The sequence below is a fragment of the Balaenoptera ricei genome, chromosome 17 (assembly GCF_028023285.1).
Source record: "Balaenoptera ricei isolate mBalRic1 chromosome 17, mBalRic1.hap2, whole genome shotgun sequence".
In the NCBI taxonomy this organism is placed as follows: Eukaryota; Metazoa; Chordata; class Mammalia; order Artiodactyla; family Balaenopteridae; genus Balaenoptera; species Balaenoptera ricei.
The window spans coordinates 19,114,385-19,129,413 of record NC_082655.1 but is presented as its reverse complement, the minus strand read 5'-3'; the positions used below and the strand labels follow the sequence as shown (position 1 = coordinate 19,129,413).

The following is a 15,029-nucleotide window of genomic DNA, read 5'->3' as shown; positions in this document are numbered from 1 at the left end:
TCCTTTCAGTTTGAAGAGTTTAATTAGACCATAAGCAACCAATAGCTCAAATGTTACAGAATCTTCTTGAAAGAAATAATATGACTCTGTCATCTATTTGAAAATGACTTGGCTGAAAGCTAAAACCATTATAATTACATTAAAGTTAAAAAAAACCCCACAGTAATTTCCATGAACAGGCAGGATTTATTTCTGTGTTTCAAGGATAGATTAATACTAGACACTACCAAAGTAATGAATTACACTAAGAGGTATAGATGAAAAACATGAACGTCTCCATAGATGAAACAGCAAAAAGGCAAGATTCAGCATTCATTCCTGGTTGAAAAAAAATGCCCAGTAAAAAGTCAAGAATTTATTTTTTAACAGAAAGAGACAATATATCTCAATCTAACTACTAGCAATATACTTAATGATGAAATATTTGAGGCATTCCTTGTAAGATAATGGTTTTAAAACTCCTGGCCTATATAATTAAACACACACACACACACACACACGGGGGTTGCAATTGTCAACCTGGAAAATACAAGAGATTAAATTGAAAAAATATAGAGTAAGAGTTCAGAATGGTGGCCTACTATAAAATAAACAGATAAAAATCACTATCTTTTCTGTATTAAAAAATAATCAGGTTTCCATTCACAACTGGAATTAAAAAATTAAGATAACTAGAAATATACCTTGAGATGGAAAAAACGATTTTACCCATGACACTGAATCAGAAACCATAAAGAAAAAGATCAAATCAGATGCCTTGATTAAAAAAAAAAAATCTTGACCCAATAAAACAAAATTGAAAGGTCAAAAACAAACTTGAAAAATACTGCAGTATATATGTTAAAATTAATAATATATAAAGAGTTCTTACAAATCAATGAGAAAATGGGTGAAATATATGAACAGGTATTTTATAAAAAGTATAAGTAGCTAACAAACACAAAATGTTACATTTTACTGATTATAAAAAAAAACAAATTAAGGTGATATTCTGATAATCACATTTTACCTGTCAAATCAGGATATGTTGAAAGCAATGAACCCCTGTGATGATGGAAGTGATGTGATTTGGTACTCATATAAGATGCTGATAGAAGTGGCAATCAGTATAAGACATTATGTACCTATGTTTTAAAAACCTTTAAAAAAAACATCTTGTTTTACCCAACAGTTCTACAATTGGGAATTTAGCCAAAGAAATCAATAGTCATGTATTCAAAGAGATGTGAATAAGGATTGTCATTGCAGTGTTACATGTAGTAGGGAAATTTAGAAACAATCTAAATTTCCAAATAAAGCTAGATAATAAATAAGTTGCGATATTGCCATGCATATTGTAACAGGACATTTATGTCATCAGCAAATATTCGCACATACTCTTTGCTGTGCTTTCTTGTATTTTCTAATTTTCTATGATTAAACTCATTATTTTTGTATTCAGAGTGAGAAAAGATATTTTAAAGTGAAAAGAAAGCGATATGAAGTGTGATACTTTAGAAGCATTTTCCTAAGATGCTTCTACCATGTCTGATTGTCTGTGTGGGCTGAAATCCTGGATCCTGAACTCACTATCTATGTGACTTGGGGAAACTCTCTGTGCCTCATTTTCCTTATCTGTAAATCAATACTATAATCATACCTACTTCAAAAAATGCCCTGGATAGAAGAAAACTTTTGAGATGTCTTAATTTCTGAGGTAAAGACTCAGAATTTCTCCTCTGTAATGGCTTGCAATAGAATTGTAGTCAAGCACTTGTAGACTGGCCTTTTAAATTAACCCCAAACATTCACACTTTCCCCCCTCTTCTTTCCCTCCGTCCTTCCTACCCTCCCTCCTTCCTTCTTTTCCTTCCTTAATTTCCCCCTTTTTTATTTCTTTCACCTTTTCTTGGAGCTTTTCTTTTATTGATATTCTAATGAAAAGGATGATCTTGGAAGAGTTTTAGATTCACACATGGAGAAAAAAATTATAAGAAAAGATGAAAAGATTAAGGGTTATTCAGCCCAATGAAGTGAAAGCTCAGTGGTGATTTAATAATCGCACAAAGTGGTTTTTCAAATGCTCCTTGATCACTAGAAGAATCGTCCTGTATATCTATACTTATGACTGGCAAGGGAGTTGTAACTGTCTGATTATAAGGCTCATTTCAGGCCAACTTTTGGAATTTATCCATCTGGGAAATTCATTGTGCTATTTTTGCCTTACAAAAGAGTCACAGAGTACCTTTTGAACTTCTCGCCCAAATATTTCTAATAATTCTCTTCATTTACAACATCTTCTCAAAAATCTTTCTTTTATCAGTGTACGTTTTAGAGTGAAATATACAATGCCCTAAGGAATGAGTTACTTCCTGACAATACTAATACATGTTGGCTTGTTTGTCTTAGATGACTGCATATAATTTATTTTAAGTCTTCTCAAAATATCTCTGTGTTCTCTGTTTCTAGGACTGATGTTACATCCCATGTGAAAAGCAGGAAATAAAATGAAGATTTTTCAGTGCAAGATGCAGCACTGGCTGTTTCCAGCTTTTTTGGCAATTGCTTATTTTTGCACCAATGTCCAGGGTCAAGGTAATGGAAAAGTTGAATATAATCATTAGGGTCTGGGAGTCTGGCCATATTGGTTCTGATTATCATTTTTTATTTTATTTACCTTAAGAGTGCTTCACTGGTTCAGCTGTGATTTTAGGCAGGGTCATATGTTGGCTTTTACTCGGTTTTACTAACTGTTTACATTGTAGAAATGTGGCACAACTTTGATGAAGGTTACGACCTCACCAGTGACTGAGCATATTAATTTTGTGGCAGTTGGTTAAACAGCTCATTTTTAATGTGCTTCTGAATATGTCATACAAATTTAATCAGTAAAGTCAAATTTGCAAAATCAATTCTGTTAATAAGGGGCTATAAGGTGTGTATATATGTATCTCGATCATGCCTTGTCTCTTAAAAAGACTGTCAACAAAATATTTCTGCCACTTCATACCTGGGTGACAGGAAGTGGGCATCCTGGGAAGCATCGAGTGGAAAAGTATAAGAAGCAGAATGGAGGCTTCAGTCTAGTCAGTTCTAAGAGGGCCAACTGATTCTATCTGCACCCCAAGTGTCTTGACATTGCAAGGAGGGCAAAGAAGTTAACAACAATCAGGATTCCTAGGTTAAAGATTAGAAATCTTTGTAGCACCTTCTACCCAGGCTTTTGTTCTTTAAATGTGGTCTGAGTTTATAGCCCACAACGTCTTTTCAGTCAATAGGCCAACCTTCTGAACCTCCAGGAGAAGTAATGAGGATAACATTGACCATGCCCAGATACCACAGATCATGCCCAGACAACACGGACGGTGCTTTAGAACCCATAGTGGCATTGGCTTCAACTGAACTACTTGAGGAAATAAAGTGTGTAGCAAAGGCAACAACCAAATCCATCAATATTCAACTTGTTTTTAAAACAATTTACAAATGGTTTATATGACTACAGTCCCATTACAACAACTAGCAAAAAACAATACCACCATTTTCTTTTATCAATGGACCCCCATCTATTGCCTAGATATGCATAAATATTCTATAATCATTAAAAGAAAATCTTGGTTAGACACAAACTTTATATTTCCTTTAGGTTTTTGCTTTTAGGGGAAAAACATTGAAAAGAAGATATGTTACTTAAGAAAGAAACAGGCCTGAGGTCACAGGTTTGAACTTCAAAGTTAGCTCGTTTTTCCCTGTATGGAAGGCACTGGGACTTGTGCCAAAGCAAAGGCAGCAAGATTGACAGAAACACTGTCAGTGCAGTGGAGAAATAATTATTCTTATCTCATGGAACAAAAATGTGTGTACATTTAATACCAGAACCATGATTTTTCTTTTTGCAAGCACAAAGGAGGTGCTTCAATACATATACTTAACTCTATAATAAATATAAATGCTTGCATGAACTTGACTCAAAAGTTAATTTGTGTCAGTTAAAATCTTTAAAGACAAAAATTAAGTGTAAAGCTTGATTTCTGGCACACACCAAGAACCCAGAGCGAGCCAACAAACTCATCTTTTCTATAGTGAAGTCAGGCTTCCTATGTGGGATACGGCCAATTACAACATTTGTGAATATATAAACATCCCAAACAGGGATTTCACGAGAAGACCAAGGAGGGTCCAGTTGTTATCTTCTTCGACTGCAGGGTTAGCCTTGTTACTGAAAGAACAGGGGTATTTTTATTTTGTTGTGCTGTATTTTTTGAGAGGGAAGATTCTCTTTAAGCTCAAATAATTTAAAGGATCATGAGAGATTACAACAAGCAACTATATGCCAATGAAATGGACAACCTGGAAGAAATGGACAGATTCTTAGAAATGCACAACCTTCTGAGACTGAACCAGGAAGAAATAGAAAATATAAACAGACCAATCACAAGCACTGAAATTGAGACTGTGATTAAAAATCTTCCAACAAACAAAAGCCCTGGACCAGATGGCTTCACAGGCGAATTCTATCAAATATTTAGAGAAGAGTTAACACCTATCCTTCTCAAACTCTTCCAAAATATAGCAGAGGGAGGAACACTCCCAAACTCATTCTACGAGGCCACCATCACCCTGATGCCAAAACCAGGCAAAGATGCCACAAAAAAAGAAAACTACAGGCCAATATCACTGATGAACATAGATGCAAAAATCCTTAACAAAATACTAGCAAACAGAATCCAACAGCACATTAAAAGGATCATACACCATGATCAAGTGGGGTTTATCCCAGGAAGGCAAGGATTCTTCAATATACGCAAATCAATCAATGTGATACACCATACTAACAAACTGAAGGATTAAAACCATATGATCATCTCAATAGATGCAGAAAAAGCTTTCGACAAAATTCCACACCAATTTATGATAAAAACCCTCCAGAAAGTGGACATAGAGGGAACTTACCTCAACATAATAAAGGCCATATATGACAAACCCACAGCATCGTTCTCAATGGTGAAAAACTGAAACCATTTCCACTAAGATCAGGAGCAAGACAAGGTTGCCCACTCTCACCACTATTATTCAACATAGTTTGGGAAGTTTTAGCCACAGCAATCAGAGAAGAAAAAGAAATAAAAGGAATCCAAATCGGAAAAGAAGAAGTAAAACTGTCTCTGTTTGCAGATGACATGATACTATATATAGAGAATCCTAAAGATGCATCAGAAAACTACTAGAGCTAATCAGTGAATTTGGTAAAGTAGCAGGATACAAAAGTAATGCACAGAAATCTCTTGCATTCCTATACACTAATGATGAAAAATCTGAAAGAGAAATTAAGAAAACACTCCCATTTACCATTGCAACAAAAAGAATAAAATACCTAGGAATAAACCTACCTAAGGAGACAAAAGACCAGTATGCAGAAAATTTTAAGACACGGATGAAAGAAAGTAAAGATGATACAAACAGATGGACAGATATACCATGTTCTTGGATTGGAAGAATCAACATTGTGAAAATGACTCTACTACCCAAAGCAATCTACAGATTCCATGCAATCCCTATCAAACTACCAATGGCATTTTTCACAGAACTAGAACAAAAAATTTCACAGTTTGTATGGAAACACAAAAGACCCCGAATAGCCAAAGCAATCTTGAGAAAGAAAAACGGAGCTGTTGGAATCAGGCTCCCTGACTTCAGACAAAGCTACATTAATCAAGACAGTATGGTACTGCCACAAAACCAGAAATATAGATCAACGGAACAGGATAGAAAGCCCAGAGATAAACCCACGTGCATATGGTCAACTTATCTTTGATAAAGGAGGCAAGAATATAAAATGGAGAAAAGACAACCTCTTCAATAAGTGGTACTGGGAAAACCAGACAGCTACATGTAAAATAATGAAATTAGAACACTCCCTAACACCATACACAAAAATAAACTCAAAATGGATTAAAGACCTAAATATAAGGCCAGACACTATAAAACTGTTAGAAGAAAACATAGACAGAACACTCTATGACATAAATCACCACAAGATCCTTTTGACCCACCTCTTAGAGAAATGGAAATAAAACCAAAAATAAACAAATGGGACTTACTGAAACTTAAAAGGTTTTGCACAGCAAAGGAAACCATAAAGCAGATGAAAAGACACCCCTCAGAATGGGAGAAAATATTTGCAAATGAAACAACAGACAAAGGATTAAAATCCAAAATTTATAAGCAGCTCATGCAGCTCAATATCAGAAAAACAAACAACCCAATCCAAAAATGGGCAGAAGACCTAAATAGACATTTCTCCAAAGAAGATATACAGATTGCCAACAAACACATGGAAACATGCTCAACATCAGTAATCATTAGAGAAATGCAAATCAAAACTACAATGAAGTATCACCTCACACCAGTCAGAATGGCCATCATCAAAAAATCTCCAAACAATAAATGCTTGAGAGGGTGTGGAGAAATGGGAACCCTCTTGCCCTGTTGGGGGGAATGTAAATTGATACAGCCACTATGGAGAACACTGTGGAGGTTCCTCAAAAAACAAAAAATAGAACTACCATACGACCCAGCAATCCCACTACTGGGCATATACCCTGAGAAAACCATAATTCAAAAAGAATCATGTACCACAATGTTCACTGCAGCTCTATTTACAATAGCCAGGACATGGAAGCAATCTAAGTGTCCATTGACAGATGAATGGATAAAGAAGATGTGGCACATATATACAATGGAATGTTACTCAGCCATAAAAAGAAACAAAATTGAGTTATTTGTAGTGAGGTGGATGGACCTAGAGACTGTCATACAGAGTGAAGTAAGTTAGAAAGAGAAAAACAAATACCATATGCTAACACATATATATGGAATCTAAAAAAAAAACCAAAATGGTTCTGAGGAACCTAGGGGCAGGACAGGAATAAAGACGCAGACATAGAGAATGGACTTGAGGACACAGGGAGGGGGAAGGGTAAGCTGGGACGAAGTGAGAGAGTGGCATGTACATATATACACTACCAAATGTAAAATAGATCGCTAGTGGGAAGCAGCCGCATAGCACAGGGAGATCAGCTTGGTGCTTTGTGTCCACCTAGAGAGGTGGGCTAGGCAGGGTGGGAGGGAGACGGAAGAGGGAAGAGATATGGGGATGTATGTATATGTATAGCTGATTCACTTTGTTATACAGCAGAAACTAACACGCCATTGTAAAGCAATTATACTCCAGTAAAGATATTAAAAAAATAAAATAAAAAAAACTCAGAGAATTTCACTGCAATCATTCTCATAGAAATCAAATCTTGTAGGCAGAAAAAGAATGTTTATGTCATTCTGTCAGACTCACTGTTATCAGGTAGTTAAGAAATTTTATTTCATAATATGAATATGTATTAAAGGACTAATTTTCTGCCCTTCCTTCCTTCCTTCCTTTCTTTCACTTCAGTTCAACTCAACTCAACTGAAATCTTTCTAATGGAATACTCTCATTAATTTCTTGAAACACTACTTTTTACAAAGGAACACTGAAATGAAGATCTTCTGTTCTTCCCTACTCACGATCACCTCCCTTCTCACTTTTCTTTTTATAAATTTATTTATTTATTTATTGGCTGAGTTGTGTCTTTGTTGCTGCACGCGGGCTTTCTGTAATTGCAGCAAGCAGGGGCTACTCTTCGTTGCAGTGCGCGGGCTTCTCATTGCGGTGGCTTCTCTTGTTGCCGAGAACGGGCTCTAGGCACATGGGCTTCAGTTGTTGTGGCTCATGAGCTCTAGAGCGCTGGCTCAGTAGTTGTGGCGCACGGGCTTAGTTGCTCTGTGGCACGTGGGATCTCCCGGACCAGAGCTCGAACCCCTGTCCCCTGCATTGACAGGCAGATTCTTAACCACTGCACCACCAGGGAAGTCTGCCTCTTGCATCTCTAACAGTCTCTTGGTTTTCTTCCAAGGAACAACACTCCCTCCCACACCACACGGAGCCTTGGCTGCTGTATCCACCAGACTTCCTCTCTGGGCTAAGGGATGAGAAAATTACTCAAACCAGTCAGGCCAACTCTCCCAAGAATCTGAAACTTGTGTCCAGTGATGGAAGGATGGAAAATAGCTCCAGTCATTTCATTCCAAAGACATGCCCTAAGAAAAAATGGTCACTAGTTCCTAGAAACTGTATCCAGAGTGTTCCCAGATTCCTATACTTTCAAAGCTTATTTAACTTTTACTATAATTATATGACCTACTTCATTATCTACCAGTAAATACATTTTTTGCTTAAATTGGCCAGAGAAAGTTTCTTTTATTTGCAACCAAAAATCTCTGACTGTTAGAAATGGAGCAGTATGGGCACTGAGAGTGTTTTCCCCTTCAAAACATAGTTTAGGGTGCTATACTGGTGGAATAAACTATTACATTTATTAAGCAAAAAACCTTCAAACAGCAGAGAAGTATTTGTATTATATTTCCAAGTGGTCTTAAAAACCACAAACAAATAACAGAAGACCTTAACTTTTTATCTCAGTCATTTTTTAATTAAATGTATTGGTAAATGTATTAAAAGTATTGTTTTATAAATAGGAGAAATTAAAATTTGAGGGAAATTTACTCTGGGATATGCTAGAGAGTTCTTTTTATCTTGCTTAGAATCTAAAATGTTATAATCTCATGATCTATTACAAAGATGGTGAAAACAGCAGTAAAGAAAATATTCTCAAACTTCCAAATATATCTGACTACTAATAACAGCAAAAAGTGTGGGTAAATGTGTTAACACAGAGGTCTTTATAAAGTGAAATCTAGCCCCTATGCAAAGTCTCAAATGTATATGCTTTGAAGTTTTTAAGTGACAGTTACTTTATCTTCAGTGGTTCCTTTTTGTAACCATCCAAAACAAACACTGCTAGAACCAAGTATAGATTTACTGTGAAGTTCTGAGACAGTATTGGTGCCACCATTCTGTCATGGTATACATATTTTTCCCCTACAGCCAACACACCATTACATTCTCTGTGTTCCAATTCATTTAATAACTTGTCTTGAAAAGAAAATACTGGAATAATCCAGGTATAAACAGTTATTTGGGCCAATGGAGGTTCACATTCTCTGTAGAGGGAAAGTTAAGAATTACATGCAGAGACTAAGAGGTAAAGTGCATTAGGTTGATTAGGAGGAGAGAGTTAGTTTCCTGTATACCTTTTAATACTGGCTGTATTAGTTCTCTATTGCTGCTGTAACAAATTATAACAAAGCCAGTGCTTAAAACAAGAGAGAATTTTTCTTCCCAACTGATCCCTATGTGTTGCAGGAAGTAGTTGGAAATATGGTCATTAACTCCAAGTGTTTTAAAACTATTTGACCGTACAAAGAGTCAAGTTCCATTCCTTTCCAAACAAGTGAGCCTCACTTTGAAGGGAGTGGTGGTTCTTGCATCTGACTTTTCTACAGCCTTAAATTCCAAACATTAGACATTAGCACTCTTTAAACACTTTATCACATTTAGACTTCCTTGCTCTACTGATGAATGACTATTTCAGCACCAACACTGCCATTTTTTCAGGATTACCATGTTTATCTAGTAATGTCACTTTGCACACTTTATATATATTGTGCACTTATTTCAGAGGTTAGCATACTTTTTCTGCAAAAGGCCAGATAATAAATATTCCAGACATTGTGGGCTATACGGTATCTATCACAACTACTCAACTTTGCCATTGCAGTGTGAAATAAGCCACAGACAATATGTAAACAAATCAGCATGGCTGTCTTCCAATAAAACTTTATTTATAAAAGCAGGCAATGGACCAGATTTGGCCCATGAGTGGTAGTTTGCCAACCCCTGACATACTTTATAAGAATTAGCAGAAATCAAAAATAAAAGTGCAGATCCCAGACTTCCCTGGTGACCTACTGGTTAAGATTCTGGGCTTTCACTACGGAGGCCTGGGTTCAATCCCTGGCCAGGGAAGACCCCACAAGCTGTAAGTGTGGCCAAAAAAAAGGAAAAAAAAAATGCAGATCCCAGTAATACAAATACTAGATTTCAAAAACTAAGTTCAATTAAAACAAAGCTAGAAATCATTAGAAATGCTTAAAAATACACACCAGAAGCCTCTGTCAGGGCTTTAGTAAACTTTATACTGTGTACTCAGTTTTTAAAAAAAAGAGCAAAAATGAGGACCTTACGATAAGCTTGGCCAAGGATGTCTACCAGCCCACTGGCAAGATTTGGCTCAGAAACTGGATGTGTTGTTTAACATTTAAAAACTTTTATTTTTAATTTTCTTCTATAAGTAATAAGAACCTATCTATAAATAGATTTTTCTCCCCAAGTTCCAGTCGAAGCCAAACAGTAATAGTTTCTCTGTTCATCCAAATGTTAGGTTTAGCCAACTTCCTTTTCTAGTTCAACATAGCAGTTCTTATGATAAATCCATATTTCTCCATAAGCCAGAGAAATGTAGACTCTTTCATTCATGTCAGATTGAGAATGGGAAGCCTGTGTTTCTGTTTTGCATGACTAGCATTCTCTACTAAGAGGTAGTAAAGGGCAAGTAGAGAGAGAATACTACTCTTAAGATTGTGTCCTTCAGTTCTTGCTGATTTCAGATGAGCGGAGAGTTTGTAGTGTTAAATTACTCATTCTTCTAGCTAAGTGAAGGATGACTTCTTAATATAAATCTTCTCCTGAAGAAACAGAGCATCTTGTTTGAGGTCAGAGATTGTCGTGCACCAGTATGTGAATTTGGATGAATCTCTTAGCTTCTCCTTGTATCCCTTATATATAAAATTGGGATAGCAATGTATTTTTGTGAATATTAAATAAGCTTTTGAGATCATCCATTAGATGAAGTAAAAGAGGAGGGGAACAAACATTTATTGGCCACCTATCATAATGCATTATATCCGTTATCTTCTTTAACATTTTCACTTATCCTGTGCAGAAAGTATTGCTGTCACCTTTTCTAAAGATAAGGCTTTGGAAGAAACAATCACTTGCTCAAGCTTATTCATCTAATAAGTGACAGAACTGGGAATCAAACTAATGTCCAAACCCCATATTATGCTACATACCTATTAAAAAGAATGTTTGTTTCCTTCCCCAGACTCTGTGTCCTAAAGTGGGAAAGAAAGGCCAGGCATAAAAGTGGGTAATAAGTGCTAACTTTTCTGTTAAGCATTAAATTTTCTTTTGTGACAAACTAATTTATATATTATATAGTAAAAATCTTCTTACGAAAATATTTCTTTAGAAATTCTGGAGCATTGCTGTAGAGTTCCAAAAATATGTTTTGAAGTTTGAATGACTTACACAAAAAGTAATATAGACTGATCTATTTTGTTAACTATCGGGAAAGATTAAATATGCTGGGGTGATTCATGACCATGTGCTGTGTGTCTTTCTGAAAGGTATAAATCAGCTACACGGGAAGAATGAATCCAAGTTTATAAAGCAATTATCTTTTATTATTATTATTTTTTTTTATTTTGGTCCTTTACAATCTCTTTCTCAAAATGTTTTTAAATGAAGATCTTATTACTATACTATGTCTGTGATGACCTTAAATTATCATATCATAAAAAGTACTCAATTAATAAAGTGAAAAACCTAAAGGCATAAAACAGATCCCACTAGAGTAGATTACAAAAGCTTACGTATTCCAAGTAGAAAAATTCATCCTTGTAACATAATAAAATCATTTTACAAGGTTGGCTTCAATTATTAAGCTGGGCTAAGGTATTAAATTCTAACCCTAAGTCATAGTTCTTTGTCACAAGATCGGTACTACTTGGCAAATGCTTATCTCCTGAGTAAGAAACAAATGGTTTTGGGTTTGTGTTATTTTGCAAACTGATCAATTCATTAATGCAGTTGTAGAAAGAAAATGAAGTCTTGCATATTGTGATTACATTACTTTGGCTTTTCAACTTAACAGTGGAAGCTTAAAAGTTTCAACATTTAAACAATTTTTGTTTTTCCTTTTCAGTGGCTCCACCCACAAGGTTAAGGTATAATGTATTATCTCATGATAGTATCCAGATTTCATGGAAGGCTCCGAGAGGGAAATTTGGTGGATACAAACTTCTTGTGACTCCAGCTTCAGGTAAAAACACTCAACTGTATTTTTTAGAGTATTAGCAATTTTTTGCACACAGGGAACTAAAAATGTATTGTGCTAAGTGCTGCTTTAAGCTCATTTGAAAGATTTTGGTTTTATTTAATCTTTGGAGCTTGAAAACTTACCCTCTACTCAAGAAAATAATGTTCCCCAAATCTAAAGAATAACTATTGGACTCCCCATAATTTTCCTCAGGCAAAATTTTCAGACTATCAAGAATCCTCACTACCTCTGTTTCAACATGGATCAGTTCTTTTGGTCTACTGACAATTAAAATTTACCTCCAAAGTTTTAGCCTAGCCACAGCAATCAGAGAAGAAAAAGAAATAAAAGGAATCCAAGTTGGAAAACAAGAAGTAAAGCTGTCACTGTTTGCAGATGACATGATACTAAACATAGAGAGTCATAAAGATGCTACCAGGAAACTACTATAGCTAATCAATGAATTTGGTAGAGTAGCAGCATACAAAAGTAATGCACAGAAATCTCTTGCATTCTTATACACTCACTAATGATGAAATATCTGAAAGAGAAATTAAGGAAACACTCCCATTTACCATTGCAACAAAAAGAATAAAATACCAGGAATAAACCTACCTAAGGAGACAAAAGACCAGTATGCAGAAAATTATAAGACACTGATGAAAGAAACTAAAGATGATACAAACAGATGGACAGATATACCATGTTCTTGGACTGGAAGAATCAACATTGTGAAAATGACTATACTACCCAAAGCAATCTACAGATTCCATGCAATCCCTACCAAACCACCAATGGCATTGTTCACAGAACTGGAACAAAAAATTTCACAATTTGTATGAAAACACAAAAGACCCCGAATAGCCAAAGCAATCTTGAGAAAGAAAAATGGAGCTGTAGGAATCAGGCTCCCTAACTTCAGACTATACTGCAAAGCTACATTAATCAAGACAGTATGGTACTGCCACAAAACCAGAAATATAGATCAATGGAACAGGATAGAAAGCCCAGAGATAAACCAACGCACATATGGTCACCTTATTTTTGCTAAAGGAGGCAAGAATATACAATGGAGAAAAGGCAACCTCTTCAATAAGTGGTACTGGGAAAACTGGACAGCTACATGTAAAAGAATGAAATTAGAACACTCCCTAACACCATACACAAAAATAAACTCAAAATGGATTAGAGACCTAAATGTAAGGCCGGACACTATAAAACTGTTAGAAGAAAACATAGGCAGAACACTCTATGACATAAATCACAGCAAGATCCTTTTTGACCCACCTCCTAGGGAAATAGAAATAAAAACAAAAATAAACAAATGGGACCTGATGAAACTTAAAAGCTTTCGCACAGCAAAGGAAACCATAAAGCAGATGAAAAGACACCCCTCAGAATGGGAGAAAATATTTGCAAACGAATAATGGACAAAGGATTAACCTCTAAAATATATAAACAGGTCATGCAGCTCAATATTAAAAAAAACGAACAATCCAATCCAAAAATGGGCAGAAGACCTAAATAGACATTTCTCCAAAGACGACATACAGATGGCCAAGAAGCACATGAAAAGCTGCTACACATCACTAATTATTAGAGAAATGCAAATCGAAACTACAATGAGGTATCACCTCACACCAGTTAGAATGGGCATCATCAGAAAATCTACAAACAGCAAATGCTGGAGAGGGTGTGGAGAAAAGGGAACCTTCTTGCACTGTTGGTGGGAATGTGAATTGATACAGCCACTATGGAGAACAGTATGGAGGTTCCTTAAAAAATTAAAAATAGAATTACCATATAACCCAGCAATCCCAGTTCTGGGCATATACCCAGAGAAAACCAGAATTCAAAAAGACACATGCACTCCAATGTTCACTGCAGCATTTTTTACAGTAGCCACATCATGGAAGCAACCTAAATGCCCATCGACAGACGAATGGATAAAGAAGATGTGGTACATATATAGAATGGAATATTACTCAGCCATAAAAAGGAACGAAATGGAGTCATTTGTAGAGACATGGATGAATCTAGAGACTGTCATACAGAGTGAAGTAAGTCAGAAAGAGAAAAACAAATATCGTATATTAACGCATATATGTGGAACCTAGAAAAATGGTACAGATGAACCAGTTTGCAGTGCAGAAATTGAGACACAGGTGTAGAGAACAAATGTATGGACACCAGCGGGGAAAGTGGCTGGGGTGGAGGTGGTGATGGGATGAACTGGAAGACTGGGATTGACATATATACACTAATATGTATAAAATGAATAACTAATAAGAACCTGCTGTACAAAAAGATAAATAAAATAAAATTCAAAAATTCAAAAAAAATAAAATAAAATAAGCCATCATGGGAAATTTAAGAGGTTTTTGAACATTATTGTGATGCTAAAGGTCAAAATATAAGTTAGTAATTTGTGCTACCTCTAAGAATTCCCTATGTCTTGAAGGTAATTATTTTCCCTCCAGGTAATTAGTGTGTTAACTTTTTTGGATTATTTGCTGATAACACCAAACTTTTAAGTACCCCAAGCAGGTGTCCCTGAGGGATTAGAACCTTAGAAGTGACTTGTGTGACCTTTGAACCAAACCTCGGCCTCATCCTTCAATCTTCTCTGCTACAGCACCCCTCAAAAGTAGACATCCAGCTCTTGTTTAAACACCTCCAATGACAAATAAAAATTGAGGATGAAAGCAGATGATTTCTCCACGAAAACTGGGTTTATTCTGTGGTGACCCAATGTCCTTACTGCAGTGGCCAAAGCCAATAAAACATTCTTGACACTCTGGTATCATCATGATCAAACATAAAATAAATAGAGTAAATAAAAGGAGAAGTAAATAATGTTTACTAGACACAAATAATGTCTAGACACAATATTTGTAGATGGTTTTGCACTACGAGATGTGTTTCAAGTACTGTTTATACCAGTCTTTCCCAAAG

General features: G+C 35.7%; 1 protein-coding gene across 5 annotated transcripts in view; it reads left to right on the top strand.

The window, feature by feature from the left end:
• COL14A1 (collagen type XIV alpha 1 chain) overlaps window positions 1-15,029 on the top strand; it is a 264,099-nt gene that overhangs the window by 36,925 nt on the left and 212,145 nt on the right. For all 5 annotated transcript variants that reach the window (XM_059901421.1, XM_059901422.1, XM_059901423.1 and 2 more), the window contains 2 exons: window positions 2,449-2,574; window positions 11,961-12,077. In XM_059901421.1, coding sequence (XP_059757404.1) covers window positions 2,487-2,574; window positions 11,961-12,077 — 205 coding nt within the window. In that variant the 5' untranslated portion in view covers window positions 2,449-2,486. The remainder of the gene's footprint in view (window positions 1-2,448; window positions 2,575-11,960; window positions 12,078-15,029) is intronic.